This window comes from Oryctolagus cuniculus, chromosome 21 (genome assembly GCF_964237555.1).
Source record: "Oryctolagus cuniculus chromosome 21, mOryCun1.1, whole genome shotgun sequence".
NCBI classification, from domain to species: domain Eukaryota; kingdom Metazoa; phylum Chordata; class Mammalia; order Lagomorpha; family Leporidae; genus Oryctolagus; species Oryctolagus cuniculus.
In genome coordinates this window covers 24568583-24582288 of record NC_091452.1, presented here as the reverse complement: position 1 = coordinate 24582288, position 13706 = coordinate 24568583, and the positions used below count along the sequence as shown (strand labels likewise).

The 13706-nt window shown below is 51.0% G+C and overlaps 1 protein-coding gene across 5 annotated transcripts in view; it reads left to right on the top strand.

The window, feature by feature from the left end:
• Positions 1–13706, top strand: part of EIF4ENIF1 (eukaryotic translation initiation factor 4E nuclear import factor 1) — a 56366-nt gene extending 42660 nt beyond the window's left edge. For 3 of the 5 annotated variants that reach the window (XM_008272127.4, XM_008272128.4, XM_008272129.4), the window contains exons 11-19: positions 4044–4115; positions 4539–4722; positions 5583–5662; positions 5901–6040; positions 9061–9145; positions 10681–10813; positions 11794–12144; positions 12325–12489; positions 12950–13706. In XM_008272127.4, the coding sequence (XP_008270349.2) occupies positions 4044–4115; positions 4539–4722; positions 5583–5662; positions 5901–6040; positions 9061–9145; positions 10681–10813; positions 11794–12144; positions 12325–12489; positions 12950–13191 (1452 nt within the window). In that variant the 3' untranslated portion in view covers positions 13192–13706. The remainder of the gene's footprint in view (positions 1–4043; positions 4116–4538; positions 4723–5582; positions 5663–5900; positions 6041–9060; positions 9146–10680; positions 10814–11793; positions 12145–12324; positions 12490–12949) is intronic. The other 2 variants (NM_001171353.1, XM_008272130.4) reach the window with 2 other exon arrangements.

Sequence of the window (13706 nt, the reverse complement as noted above, 5' to 3'; positions counted from 1 at the left end):
AAAATCTTCACACCTTCTGATGACTCACCGGTATCTGGGACTACCTGCTTCTTTGATGATTGGCAGCTGACAGTCATATTACAAATCATTTGTGATGTAGATTTTACTGAAGATAGTTGCATCCTGGTAATTTATTGATGGAAAAGCTGGTGGTTTTAAAATTTCTTTTTAAGATGCATTTATTTGAGAGGCAGAGTAACAGGAAGAGACAGATCTTCCATCTCCTGGTTCACTCCCCAAATGGTGGCCACAGCAGCTAGTGCTGGGCCCTGTTGAAGCCAAGAGCCAGGAACTCCATCCACATCTCCCTCCTGGGTGGCAGGGGCCCAAACACTTGGGCCATCTTCTGCTGCTTTCCCAGGCACATCAGCAGAGAGCTGGATCAAAATGGAGCAGTTGCAACTCAAACCAGCACTCTAATACAGGATGCTGGCTCTTCCAATTTTTTTAGAATATTATTTATTTGAAAGAGAGAAATAGAGACAGAGGAGAGGTCTTCCATCTGCTAGTCACTCCTGAAATGGCCTCAACAGCCAGAGCCGAGCCAGTCCGAAGCCATGAGCCAGAAGTTTCTTCCGGGGCTCCTGCGTGGGCGCAGGCCCCAGCACTTGGACCATCTTCCGCTGCTTTCCCAGGTGCATTAGCAGCGAGCTGGATCAGAAGTACAGCAGCAGGAACTTAACCAGGTGCCCATATGGGATGCTGATACTTTAACCCACTGAGCCACAGCGCCAGCCCCCAGTCCCCCCCCCCCCCCCCCGGTTTTTTTTAAAGATTTATTTATTTGAAAGGATTATACAGAAAGAAAAGGAGAGGCAGAGAGAGAGAGAGGTGTCTTCCATCCACTGGTACATTCCTCAGTTGGCTGTAATGGCCAGAGCTGAGCCAATCAGGAGCCAGGAGCTTCTTCTGGGTCTCCTAGGCAGGTGCAGGGGCCTAAGGACTTGAGCCATCTTCTACTGCTTTCCCAGGTCATAGCAGAGAGCCAGATCGGAAGTGGAGTGGCTGGTGTCTGAACCAGCTGTAGTGGATCGGGTAAAGCCACTGCCTGCAGTGCCAGCATCCCAAATGGGTGCCGGTTCAGATCCTAGCCACTCCAATTCCGATCCAGCTCTGCTATGGCCTGGGAAAGCAGTAGAAGATGGCCCAAGTCCTTGGGCCCCTGCACCCATGTGGGAGACCTGGAAGAAGCTCCTGGCTTGGCGCAGCTCTGGCTGTTGGAGCCAGTTGGGGTGAGTACCAGCAGATGGAAGACCTCTCTCTCTGTCTCTCCTTCTCTCTCTGTGTAACTCTTTCAAATAAATAAGTAAATCTTTAAAAAAAAAAAAATGACATGAAGTTAGATTACAGGGTGACTGCATTTCAGTAAATGCAAGTGTATAGCATATGTTGGTCATTGTCCTAACAATTTTTAGAGTGGTTTTTAGCCATGGTGTGTTAATATTGCTGTCACTTGTCCAGATAAAGTAATGGGAAGCAGAGTTAACTCTGAATAATGAAAGCATAAGTGCAGATTTACTCTACTTATTAAGTTACAGAATTTACTGAACCAGGTTTTCCCTTTTTATCTTCACCTCTTTGCCAGAGAACTTCAAATTAGCCTTAGTATGATTGATTTATTTATTTGAAAGGCAGAGTTACAGAGAGACAGTGAGGCAGAGATCTTCATCTGCTGGTTCAGTCACCAAATGGCCGCAATGGCCAGGGCTGGCCAGGGTGAAGCCAGGAGCTTCATCTGGGTCTGCCATGTGGGTGCAGGGACCCAACTACTTGGGCCATCTTCTGCTTTCCCAGGTGCATCAGCAGGGAGCTGGATCAGAAGTGGGGCAGCTGGGACTCAAACTGGCACTCATACAGGGTGCCAGCATCACAGGGCCGTACATTATGCTTGTACCAAGAGAAGACAGCTGAGTTTTAGCATTCCTTATCTGTGCACCACTTAGTGATAGGAAGTTCAACCTGCTGTGTTAGAGGTCCCATTATTCCTGGCCTTGGGCTGACCCTCTACCTCTGAAAGGTATCTCAGATAGACTGCTAGTTCTTTGTATGTGGCCAGCAGTTACAAAGGGATTTTCTTGTATGCTGCTTTAGTTATTTCTATACAGAGAATTACTAGGTACAGATGTTTTCAAATGGGGACCAGGTGGGAAGAGTGAAAACCGTCCTGTGTTTGTTAGTGCCTTCGTGTCTTGGTGACGGGTGCCCACTGCAGTCGGGTGGGTCAGATCTTGCATTTAGCGGCTGCTTCAACTAAGAGTGGCTGAAGAAACAGGCAGGAGAATTCAGGAGCTTGAGCGTTTTGTCCCAGATAGGCTCCTAGAGCATTAACACAGCTGCCCCGGAATCGTAAGGGGAATTGGTTGTTGGGGATTCAGTGCTCTAAAAGTAGATCCGCTTTCAGCTGAGGGAAGGAGCCTCAAACTCCTGCTTAGAGGAATGAAAGATAAAACCCAAGTGACTGAGGAAAGACTAATAGAAACTCAGCCTAACCTAGGTAACTATGGAAGTAAGCACACCAGGTGTTATCCCACAATACCATTCAGTTTGCATGTGAAGTCATAAATCAGTATCTGAAAACAGTGTCCTTGATTAGTATTTCTGTGTACATTGTTTCTCATCCACCTCCACCCATTTAGGCTTAGTCATGCAGTAGCATCCCCCAATAGATATGTTGGTTCAATCTAAACTCCATTTTAAATTGAATTATCAGACCATCTTCCAAATATAGAAAGCTATATGGTATAAAGTTGCCCATTTGTTTTTGTTGGGTGGAATTAAATGATTCTTGCGGAGATTGCCCATTAAAATCGTGCATTTAGTCTCAGTCCCAGAACTGACACACCCTGGGAAGCTGACACACTTCAGACTGTCACACCCTGGGAAGCTGCTGTGGGCTTGACAGCGTCATCTAGTGGCAGGGTGGGTGTGTAGAATTCTGCTTCAGTGAAGTGACAATAGGTTGGAGAGTTTGAATTTTGTCCCATGAGACCCATTTTAAAACAACTTGCTTAAAAATGTCCTAAATTTCCTGAAAGATGAAACTCTGAGATACAACAATGTGACCAAACTTCTGTGTTAATTAGGTTTTCTGTTTCTGTTTTTAAGATTGATTTATTTGAAAAGCAGAGGAAAAACCTTCCATCTCCTGGTTTACTCCCCAGATGGTTGCAGTGGCCAGGGCTGAGCTGGGAGCCAGGAGCGCCATCGGGATCTCCCATGTGGCAGGGACCCAAGCACTTGGGCCACCTGCTACTGCTTTCACAGGTGCATCAGCAGGGAGCTGGATCCATAGCGGAGCAGCCAGGACTCAAACCAGCACTCAGACGGGATGCTGGCCTCAAAGGTGGCAGCTTAACCCCCTGTGCCACAGCGCCAGCCCCTAGGTTTTTTCCTTAAAAAATTGAATTATTTGAGAGGCAGAGAACTGCTGTTTGGCAGTTCACTGCATAAGTGCCTGCAGTGACTGGGGCTAGGCAGAATCTGAATTCAGGTCTCCAAGAACTCAGCTCCTTGAGCCATCACAGATGCTTTCCAGGGTCTGCGTTAGCAGGAAGCTGAAGTCAGGAGCTGGTATCGCACCCAGGCCCTCTGACACAGGCTGTGAGCTCTTAACCACTTGGCCAAACTCCACCTGCTTACTGCTTATTCACCGTATGTGGTGAATAATTCCTATTAAAGATAGAGTAGTAAGGGTCTCTCAAAAATTTAAAATCCAAGTTATGAAAATATTTTGAGGCTTTTACTGCGTGTGCTTCGATTTCACTGTTTTTTCTCATCCTTAGGTCTCCGTGTTAGGAACAGTGGGCTGGAGGTTAGTGCAGGGAGGGTCTCTGAGCAGACTTTGCATGTCCACTCCCTCCCAGATCTCTGGACCCGGGTGATGACAGAGTAGAACAGTTGGTCTCAGTTAGTCTTCTGTGACGTGAACATCATTCTGCTCTTAAATGTCCGCTCCTTACGGAGTGTTTTATGCTTTCTTGTGGTCCCCAGTTAATCCATAACATGTGTTAAGGTTAAAACCAGTTTTCCTTTGACTTTTTTAGCGAAACCTTGACAGCCATTTGATGTCCCCTGCTGAGATCCCAGGCCAGCCTGCCCCTAAGAACATCCTGCAGGTACTTTCCAATCTTACGCTGAGGCCTGGGCGTCCTGGACAGTCGGCATCCGAACTGGCTTTGTGTAGCCGTGCAGCCCTGGGCCGCAGAGCATGAGCCCTGTTGCCTGGCAGTCAATGGTGTGACCTTGCTGCCTGACCTAGCTCTGTATTGCTGTCACTCTCAGGGAGGAAGTGGGCTGGCAAAAAGAGATGGCAGAATAAGCCCTTGATTTCCGGTTTGCAAGTTCTGTGGAACTTGGAAGTGTCCGAGCTGTGTTGACAGCACTAATGGACAGAGATGTTGCCAGCTGAGCATTCAGAAATGAGCTGCATGTACACGTGCCGAGTCCTTCAGTGGAGCATGAGGGACCCATCACGTGCCTCCCAAACGCTGGTCCATACCCGGAGGTTATTCACAAGGGTCTGACTTCTCTGCCTCTAGGAACTTCTGGGTCAGCCCGTTCAGAGACCTGCGTCTTCCAATCTTCTGAGTGGCCTCATGGGAAGCTTGGAGCCTACGACATCGATCCTGGGCCAGAGGGCACCGTCTCCCCCCTTGTCACAGGTGTTTCAAACTCGAGCAGCCTCAGCAGACTACCTTCGCCCAAGAATACCGTCACCGATTGGTGAGTGTCCTGACCTGACCGGCGCCCCCGCCCTCGGCGCCCTAGCCATCTTCCATGCACATCCTTAAGAGCTAAGAAGTGTATTTGTTAGCTCCTCTGGGGTGGGGAGAGGGGGTGGGCGTGGTTACCCAGCTGCCTTCTAGGTGAGTATGTTCATATTTCTTTTTTTTGCCTTATAATTAATCTAATGGATTGCAGGTCGTCAGTCTGCTTCCTTATTTAGGGAGAGTCCAGAGAGTGAATGAGCCTCCTCTTGACTCAGACGGCAGAGAGGGGCCACCCTCTCCAGGCTGCTGAAGTTGCTGTCGGTTGTGAGGCTGTGACTGAAAGCAGCACTTGCGGAGAGCTGGCCCAGCAGTGTGTGCCGGGATCTTGGGTGTCTGTGGTCCTGGGGGACCACTGTAGGCTGCTGGCCAGTGTGGCCCTGCGCAGGGCCACAGAGCCGTCTGCCCACAGAGATGCCGTGAAAAGGACGTGGCCTTCAGAGCGCTGGGCTCTGCTGGGGTACCTGCTGGCTTAGTAACAGTGGCTTAGTAACGTTGCTGGGCAGGAAGGTTCTCTCCCAGGGCTGGGCGTGGCCCTGAAAGGGACAGAGCTGACAGCGTAGTGGGGAAGGTGGCTGTGCCAGAAATTCATGCCTTTAAATGCTCTGATGGACGCCCCCAGCCCACTGTGGGGCACAGAGGAAGTGGGCTGCTGTCTGCCCGGGGACGCCCCCAGCCCACTGTGGGGCACGGAGGAAGTGGGCTGCCGTCTGCCCGGGAGTCGGTGCTTCCTGAGGAAGAGCAGCTTGGGTTCGTGGCAGTGCCTCTGCCTCGCGGCGTGTGCCTCCTGACACTGTGCCCTCACTTTCCCAACAGCTTTCACGCCGGGACCACAGCCGCTACTTGGAGACCCATTCCAAGGCACACGCAAGCCCACGAGCCCGGTCTCGGCCCAGGTCAGCCTGTGCTTTCCCACCTCACACCCAGTTTCCTTGCTCTCCACCCTGCCTCTGCCGAGGGGGTGGAGGCCTGAGACTGCTGAGTAAAGAAAAGGAGACTTGAGCTCTGTCACAGGCGGCAGCCGCGGTCGGGCAGCCTGCAGGACGGAGCTGGTGGTGGGAGGGAAGGGGAGAGTGGGACGAGGAGCCGTGTCGGCAGAGCCCTGACTCGTGCTTCGCTGCCCTTGGTCCGCAGATGAGCCAGCTGGAGTTGCAGCAGTCTGCCCTGGAGGGGCTGGCCCTGCCTCACGACCTTGCAGTGCAGGCTGCAAGCTTCTACCAGCCTGGTCTTGGCAAGCCACAGGTGGACAGAACCAGAGATGGATTCAGAAACAGGTAAATGATCCTGCTCATGTGAGAGTCCAGTTTCCTGAGATGAGCAAGTCAGTCCCCACAGTGTAACTGCTGCACATGCTGATGGCACTGCCCAGTACGCGGTGGGGACTCCATCCCACTGTCCCAGTCCTGCCAGCCAAGGAAGTCAGAAAACTGAATTCTGCAGGGGGCATAGGGCGTTCATCCTGTGTGGTTTTCCTGTGTACTCTTTATATTTTTCTCCAAATTCCATTCTGCTGGTTAGTCATGTGGAAGGCAGCTTACTGCCTACCTACTTTGCCTTACAGCATTGTTAAGAGTAAATGTATTTTAAGTTTTAAAGTGTTCCTGCCAGTTAAAGGATTTATTTCTACAGGTGTAACCAGCACAGGGCTCAGAGCTGCTTACAGGTAGTTCATGGCTTCAGGCCCCTCCCTCTCCCAGGTACGACCAGTGTGAAATGAAGTGAACCTAGGGGTAGACGAAAGCCAACTAGGGAGCCACGTGGTTCTTTTTTGGAAAATAATACAGGTAGTGAGAATTGCATAGAACCTGTGGGGACCTTGTGACAGGGAGAACCCCTATTGCTTACCCAAAAGGCCTGTGTGAGCCTGGGCCAGTGCCCCTTTTCCCTTCCACAGTGGCTGCTGCCCAGTCTTTGACTGCCTTACCTGAGTTTCTGTCAACAAAATGTGCATCCCTGAACAGCAGTTTAGCACTAACCATATAATACTCAGTAATGAAGAGGTATTTGCGCTTTGTTGTAATTCTTAAAATTCCTGCCAGTGCCTCAGTGCCTTGCTTCCACTGGTTCTCAAGGAACCTTCCGAAGACACTGGCATAAGCACATCCTGTCAACAGTGCTCCTCGGCCTACCTGAGCTCAGGACTGGCCTGCTTTCTCCCATAGCATCAAGAAGTCTGCTCACTGACACGAGGTGTGGCATTCAAAGCATCCTTTTTTTTTTTTTTTTTTTTTTTAAAGATTTATTTATTTGAAAGGCAGAGTTAGGCAGAGACAGAGAAGTCTTCCATCCACTGGTTCACTCCCCAAATGGCTGCCACGGCCAGAGCTGTACCAATCTGAAGCCAGGAGCCAGGAGCTTCATCCAGGTCTCCCTCATGGCTGCAGGGGCCCAAGGACTTAGGCCATCCTCTGCTGCTTTCCCAGACCATAGTAGGGAGCTGGATCAGAAGTGGAGCAGCTGGGACTCAAACAGGCACCATGTGGGATGCCAGCGCTACAGGCAGCAGCTTTATCCACTATGCCACAGCGCTGCCCCCTCAAGGCATTTTTGACATGAAATTTTTTATTTTATTTCATTAGCCCTGTAAGGTAGATGGTAGTAAATAACTGCATTTTACTAATACAGAAACTTAATTTTGAATAAAAAATTCATAGAAAATGTAATTAAAAGATAAGTTCATTTGGGTGCAAAATAGTATTGAGTCCATGCACAAAATGCTTATTTGGGATACGCATTTTCCATGAAATGTTTTAGGATTTCATACTTTTCCATTTTTGCAGCATTAAAAATAAACTTTTAATTAGCTGTCCATGAATTTCTAAGATGTACTTATTTATTTCAAAAGAAGAATGACACGGAGAGGAGAGAAGAGACGGCGAGCTCTTGCATCTGCTGGTTCCCTCCCCAGATGCCCTCAAGAGCCAGGGCTGGGCCAGGCCAGAGCCAGGAGCCGGGAGCTCCATCTCCCATATGAACGATAGGAACCCAAGTGCGTGGGCACATTAGCAGGAAGCTGGATTAGAAGTGGGGAGTAGTCAGGACTCGAGCCCACACTCCCATATGGGATGCAGGGTGCAGGCCTCCCAAGGGAGAACTTTGCCAGCACTCCCCCCATCTTTGAATTTTTAACTACCTTTGTAGTTTTTATTTTCTGCCTAGCTCCCTGCCATCTGCCTTGAATACAAGAATTCAGGGCGATTTCTGTTCTGTTGCTGTTCACTGCTATAACCCCCACCCCAGACTACTTCTAGCACGTAGTAGGTGCTCAGGTGTGTTTACACTCACCTGGGACTCCCAGACAAGCAGCTGGCCTCTGTGGCTGGGAATGCGCTGAGCCGACTGCTCACGCTGTATGCCGGACTAGCTGGAGAAACACCGCGGCTTTAGGAGTCTCAGAATTTCAGAAACATTGATTATACTTGGATTTTACTCTTTGTGGCACAAGGTTTGATGTAGCTGAAATTCAGCAAAACTTTCATTAGCCAGCAAACTCAGACACTTTTTTCTCTTCTCAGCCTATTTATTTCTGTCAACATTATTTCCTGTTTTCTTGCCACCTTAAGAACCAGTAGAGTGGCTGGGGAGAGAAGTCTGTTCTTCTACATGTATTTGGGAGGCCTCAGATCAGACTTGCCTGTGGACCAGGTAGCAGGGCGTGCTGCAGACCTGGGTCCAGAAATACCGGATACTCTTGGTTCTCTGATTTGAACCGGTTTATCATGGAGCACCAGTTCTGAGCCGGATACTTTGCTAATTAGTGTTCCCTGTCCTCTAAAGCACTGCCAGACCTTAGAAAGACCGTCCCTAGCCTACCTCACTGCTGTAGTCTGCAGAGAAACCGTATGCAGCCCCAGATAACTGCCACCCCGAGTCCCTTACCTAGTCATCTGCCTGAACCGTTGGCTTCTCCCTGGTTATACCCAGTGTAATGGAGCTGCTTCCCTGTGAAGCTTCCCCAGAGTCCCTGGACTATCCTGTCATTCCTCTACCCGGCCATTTTCCCAGCATGCCTGTTGGAACTTGACCTCTGTGCCATGGTTTGCCCTAGGCTGCCACCCCCCCACCCAGTACTGACCACTCGTGAAAAACAGGCCATGCCTCGTTAGCCTCCACTCTGCCCTCAGAACTTAGTCTGTGCTTCTGCATATGTTAGACACTTCGTAAATGCTTAGGGAAATTGGACAAGGGAGAGAGGAAGTCAAATCTCTAAGCAAGCCAGTCTTGAATACTATGTGGGTCTAAGGCTTGGGGTTGGAGTGACTTGGGGCTCACAGTGATAACTGTTTGTTCACAGGCAGCAGCGAGTGACCAAGTCACCAGCACCCGTGCACCGAGGGAATTCCTCTTCCCCCGCGCCTTCTGCCTCCATCACAAGCATGGTCAGTGACCTTCAGTGACTGGGAATGACTGCCCAGCTGCTCCCTCCTGGGCTGTGCCTGTGTCACCCTAGTGCATGGCTCTAAGTGCCCGTCAGTGCCTTCCACAGAAATCCTAATGTGATCTGAGGGTTCTTCAGAAAGTTTATGAAAAATAAAATCCAAAGGATAAGGGCAGGCATCTAGCTGACTGGATTCTGACTCCAGTTAAGACATTCGCGTCCTACACTGGAGTGTCAGGATTCAGTTCCTGCCTCGGGCTCTGGGCTCCGGCTTCCCGCTAACATAGACCCTGGGAGGCAGCAAGGATGGCTCGAGATACTGGGTTCCCGCCATCCCTGTGGGAGACCTGGGTCGGAGTTCCTACCTGCAGACCGAGCCCTGGCTGCCACAGGCATTTGGGGAGGAAAGCAGCAGATGGGAACGCTCTCCTTCTCTCCAATAAAGGAAGAAACTGTCTTTTAAAAAACAAGTTTACTTTGGTGCAAAAACAAAGGTTCAGCGTGCAATGTTTCTTGCTGCACGCTCACCATGAACTTTTTGAAGACCCTCATGTACTTTGATAGCCACCTATCTCCTAGGTCTTGTCAGCATTCTGGGGAGGCCCATGTGATGAGGAAAGTGTGTGCCAGTGCACAGACAAGCCTGGGCCCTAGCACACAGGGTGCTCAGCAGCTGCCGTGGGAGGCAGGAGAAGCAAGGCGAGGGTCCTGGGCGCAGGCACCGTGGGTCACGCCAAGGAATTCCTATTCCAGTCTCCACGTGACAGGAGTTGGCCCAGGTCTGTTCTAGAACACTTCACTCCCTGCAGGCCTTTTACCAGACATCTGGTCCCCGCTGGCAGAGGAAAGAAGATGCTGTGCGCTGCAGGACTCCATGTAGGTCTCTGTCCTCCCTTAGAAGAGGGTCTGGTCTGGTAAACACTGTCCTGCACCCAACATCAAACTGGAAGTGAACGGTGCAGAGATGAGAACGACGACCAAGTGAATCGTAACAGCCAAGCAGACTCAAGGGACCTGTGAATTTTCTGGTAGCTGAGAAAAGAACAGGGGGACATTGGGAGCAGGAGTAATTCAGGTCCCGAGGTTGTGTCTGAAGCGGCCCTTCCCGATGGCAGGGGGCTGCTCCCGGCTGCCCTCCCCGCCTAATCCCGGGCCTGCATGGACAGGACCAGGAAGCTAGAGCTCTCCTTCCTGGTAAAGCTCAATCTAGGGGGCTTTTTCCCCTTTGTCCTTTCAGAGTCGGTGTGACTGCAGATAATGATGTTCCCTTCCCCCGCCTCCTCTCCCTCTCCTCCTTTTTGAGATAACATTTAGACTACAGTAAAAAGCCTTAATGCTTCACCAGATAAGTTTAATGAAAGTGACTTGTGAGCAAGGATTAACGTCCTTGGGACACTGCCTGTTTGCCCTGCTATGTTGCTTTTCCTCCTCCATCTGCAGCACAGAACGGGAGAGCCAGCCACGTGACCGTGCTGAGCTCACCAGCAGGGAAGGGCGCGTAGTGCCTGTGCTCACGCCACCTGTTTCTCTCTGCAGCTCTCTCCTTCCTTCACCCCTACCTCAGTGATCCGTAAGATGTACGAGAGCAAAGAGAAGACCAAGGAGGAGCCAGCAGCCGGGAAAGCCGCTGGGAGTGAGAGTAAAGAGGATGCGCAGAAGGCCAGTGAAGGTACCGCTCCAGGAAGTGCGAGCCTGGGCCAGACCCCAGCTGCTCTGCACCACGGTTCTGTCAGGGAGAGGGCTGGACCGGCTCAGGCACTTGGCTGCTCGCACGTCTTCCCGCCCTGAGTGGTGTCACTGCTAGTGTCAGACCAGAAGAATGAGCTTCGTTTTAGCCTTGTTGCCTGGCAAATTAACACAGTGTGCCCTGACTGGACTTCTGGAAGGTTCTCTTCAGTCTGTGGAGCTGGGTGATACATACAGGAGGTTCAGGCAAGCCTTCTAGAAGGGTATAGAAAACCCTGGGGGGCCTGTAGGAGCTGCCCAGTCAGGACTGTGAAGGAAGGGGTGAGTGACAGGTTAGGGTTTACCCAGGTACAGGGCATTGGTCCCAGAGCTTTTGGCCGGGCTTCAGAAGGCTTCTTGGGGGAAGGAAATCTTGTTGGTCATCGTGAGGCAGTTCAGTCTGTCATAGTTGCTGTTTAAGCTTTCTGTAGTGACGGTAATTTTACACTTGATTCTTTTTTCCCTTTAGGCTAAAAAGCACATTAAACCCAAATAGCTGAGCAGATGAGACTAGCACCCATACAGACTCGGGCCACAGCCGTTTGGGCAGAGCAGGACTGACAATGCCAGACCCCTCGCTTTCCCGTCCTTCCTGGGCTAGGGTGACTGATGGACATGGGCTCTATAAGAGCTGTCACTTGTAATGCTTCAGCCTTGGGTTTGTCAAATTCCTCTGCTCCAGCAAGAAGTTGGGAGAACAGAGGACTAGGGATTGAGTAGTCCCAGCTCTGTCGGTAACTGCCCTTGTGACCCTGACCCGTTTGCAAGGCCAGTGATGGTCCCTGCCACAGTCCTCATGATGTACTGATGGGAACGAGCAATCACTGTGAGCTTTTTCAGGAATTGAGTTTATTGGACCATTGTGAGGCCAAAGTGTTTTGGAAGGTTTGCCAATACTGAACTTTCCTGTCTGGATCCTTACAGAAAACCTCCTGTCGTCTAACTCTCTACCCAGTGCTGATCGGGACTCCTCGCCCACTACAAATCCCAAACTGTCAGCGTTACAGCGGTCTTCGTGTTCCACACCACTGTCCCAGACCACCAGCCGAAATTACACCAAAGAACAAGATTACCGCCCTAAAGCAACTGGGAGGAAAACGCCCACCTTGGCGTCCCCAGTTCCAGGAACACCTTTCCTCCGCCCCGTCCACCAAGTTCCCCTCGTTCCCCACGTCCCTATTGTCCGGCCTGCTCACCAGCTTCACCCGGGGCTGGTTCAGAGGATGCTGGCCCAAGGAGTCCATCCACAGCATCTCCCAAACCTGCTGCAAGCTGGTGAGTTTCTGACCGGTCCTGGGTGTCAGCATGATGAAGTGCTGTGCCACGGGAAGGGGAACTGGGACAGCTTTCTGACGGGCGGGCAGTGGGTCCCCTCCACCATTTCACTCCAGTCAAGATTGAAGTTTTCAAGAAACTTAGACTGCTGCTCAGTAGTCTTATCTTCCTGCCCAACAGGTGTGCTTCCTCCTGGGATGGACCTGACTCATTTACAGGGATTATCTGGCCCAATTCTGGGTCAGCCCTTTTACCCTCTGCCTGCTGCTAGTCACCCTCTCCTAAACCCTCGTCCTGGGACACCTTTGCATCTGGCAATGATGCAGCAGCAGCTACAGCGCTCAGGTAGGTGCAGGTCTAGGTCATATGAGCTCAGGAGGATGGCTGAGTAGGCTTCAAGCATTTAGGACCAGTTTGCAGTGGAGGAAGCAAATTGACACATTTCTTTAACTTGACCTGACAAGCTGAAGGTGAGGGAGGGAGCAGAGTGGAGTGAACCAGCCTTGATGGTGTGGGGGACACAGGTCTCTTAGGAGACAAGGCTGAGCCTCCTTCCGAGAGGCCAGCAGAGGGCGGCCCCAGGGTGGAGGCTGGTACTTCGGTGCTGTGGCGGGTTTCTGAATAGCTGTCCCAGGTACTGTCTTCGGGAGTTGTTGGCATTCTGGAAAGGAGTTGTCTGAAGTTCCTAGAGTAAGTCATCTGGTGCAGACTGGGGTTTGGCCTTGTATGGACAGGGCTTGAGGGAGGCAAGAGCCTGAGAATGCCTTCCCCTCCTGCTCGGTGATGCCCTGCCTTCTCTCCACAGTTCTGCACCCTCCAGGCTCTGGTTCCCAGGCGGCAGCTGTCAGCGTCCAGACGCCCCCTCAGAACGCGCCCAGCCGCCCAGGCCTGCCCCACGTGCACTCCCAGCTGGAGCACCGCCCCAGCCAGCGGAGCAGCTCCCCCGTGGGCCTTGCCAAGTGGTTTGGGTCAGATGTGCTCCAGCAGCCCCTGCCCTCCATGCCTGCCAAGGTCATCAGTGTGGACGAGTTGGAGTACCGCCAGTGAGCAGCACCCAGGGCCGCACCCAGTCAGGACTCTGCTTCCTCATCTTGGGTGGGTTTATGGGCTTTTTTTTTTTTTTTTACTTTGGAGCACTTTGTGCAAAGCTGTTTTGGGGGGAAGGGGGCACGCACCCCATGTCTGCATTATGACAGAAGGATCTTAACCAATTGAGTGGGGCCTACATGGTCTGAACACAGGAGGCACAGTGTTGTCATTCCTGGAAACAGTCTTTCTTTTTTGTAAGATATGTGAATGAAGTGTTGGTGTCTTCACCAAGAGGTGGCACCTAAGGGTTCTGAGGAAATAAATGTATAGACCCTTATGTACAGACCTGTGTATAAACAACTTTTGTATATACATATAGGATAGCTTTTTTGAACTTATACAGCTGTACATAAAAGTAGCTGATATTAGTTAAGCCTGTGTCAACAGTTTGGATTTTTTTCACTTGTACATTTGGGACTTTTTTTCTTTTGGTTGATTAAAGTTGCATATGCCCAGTGTGTGGATGAAGCCAA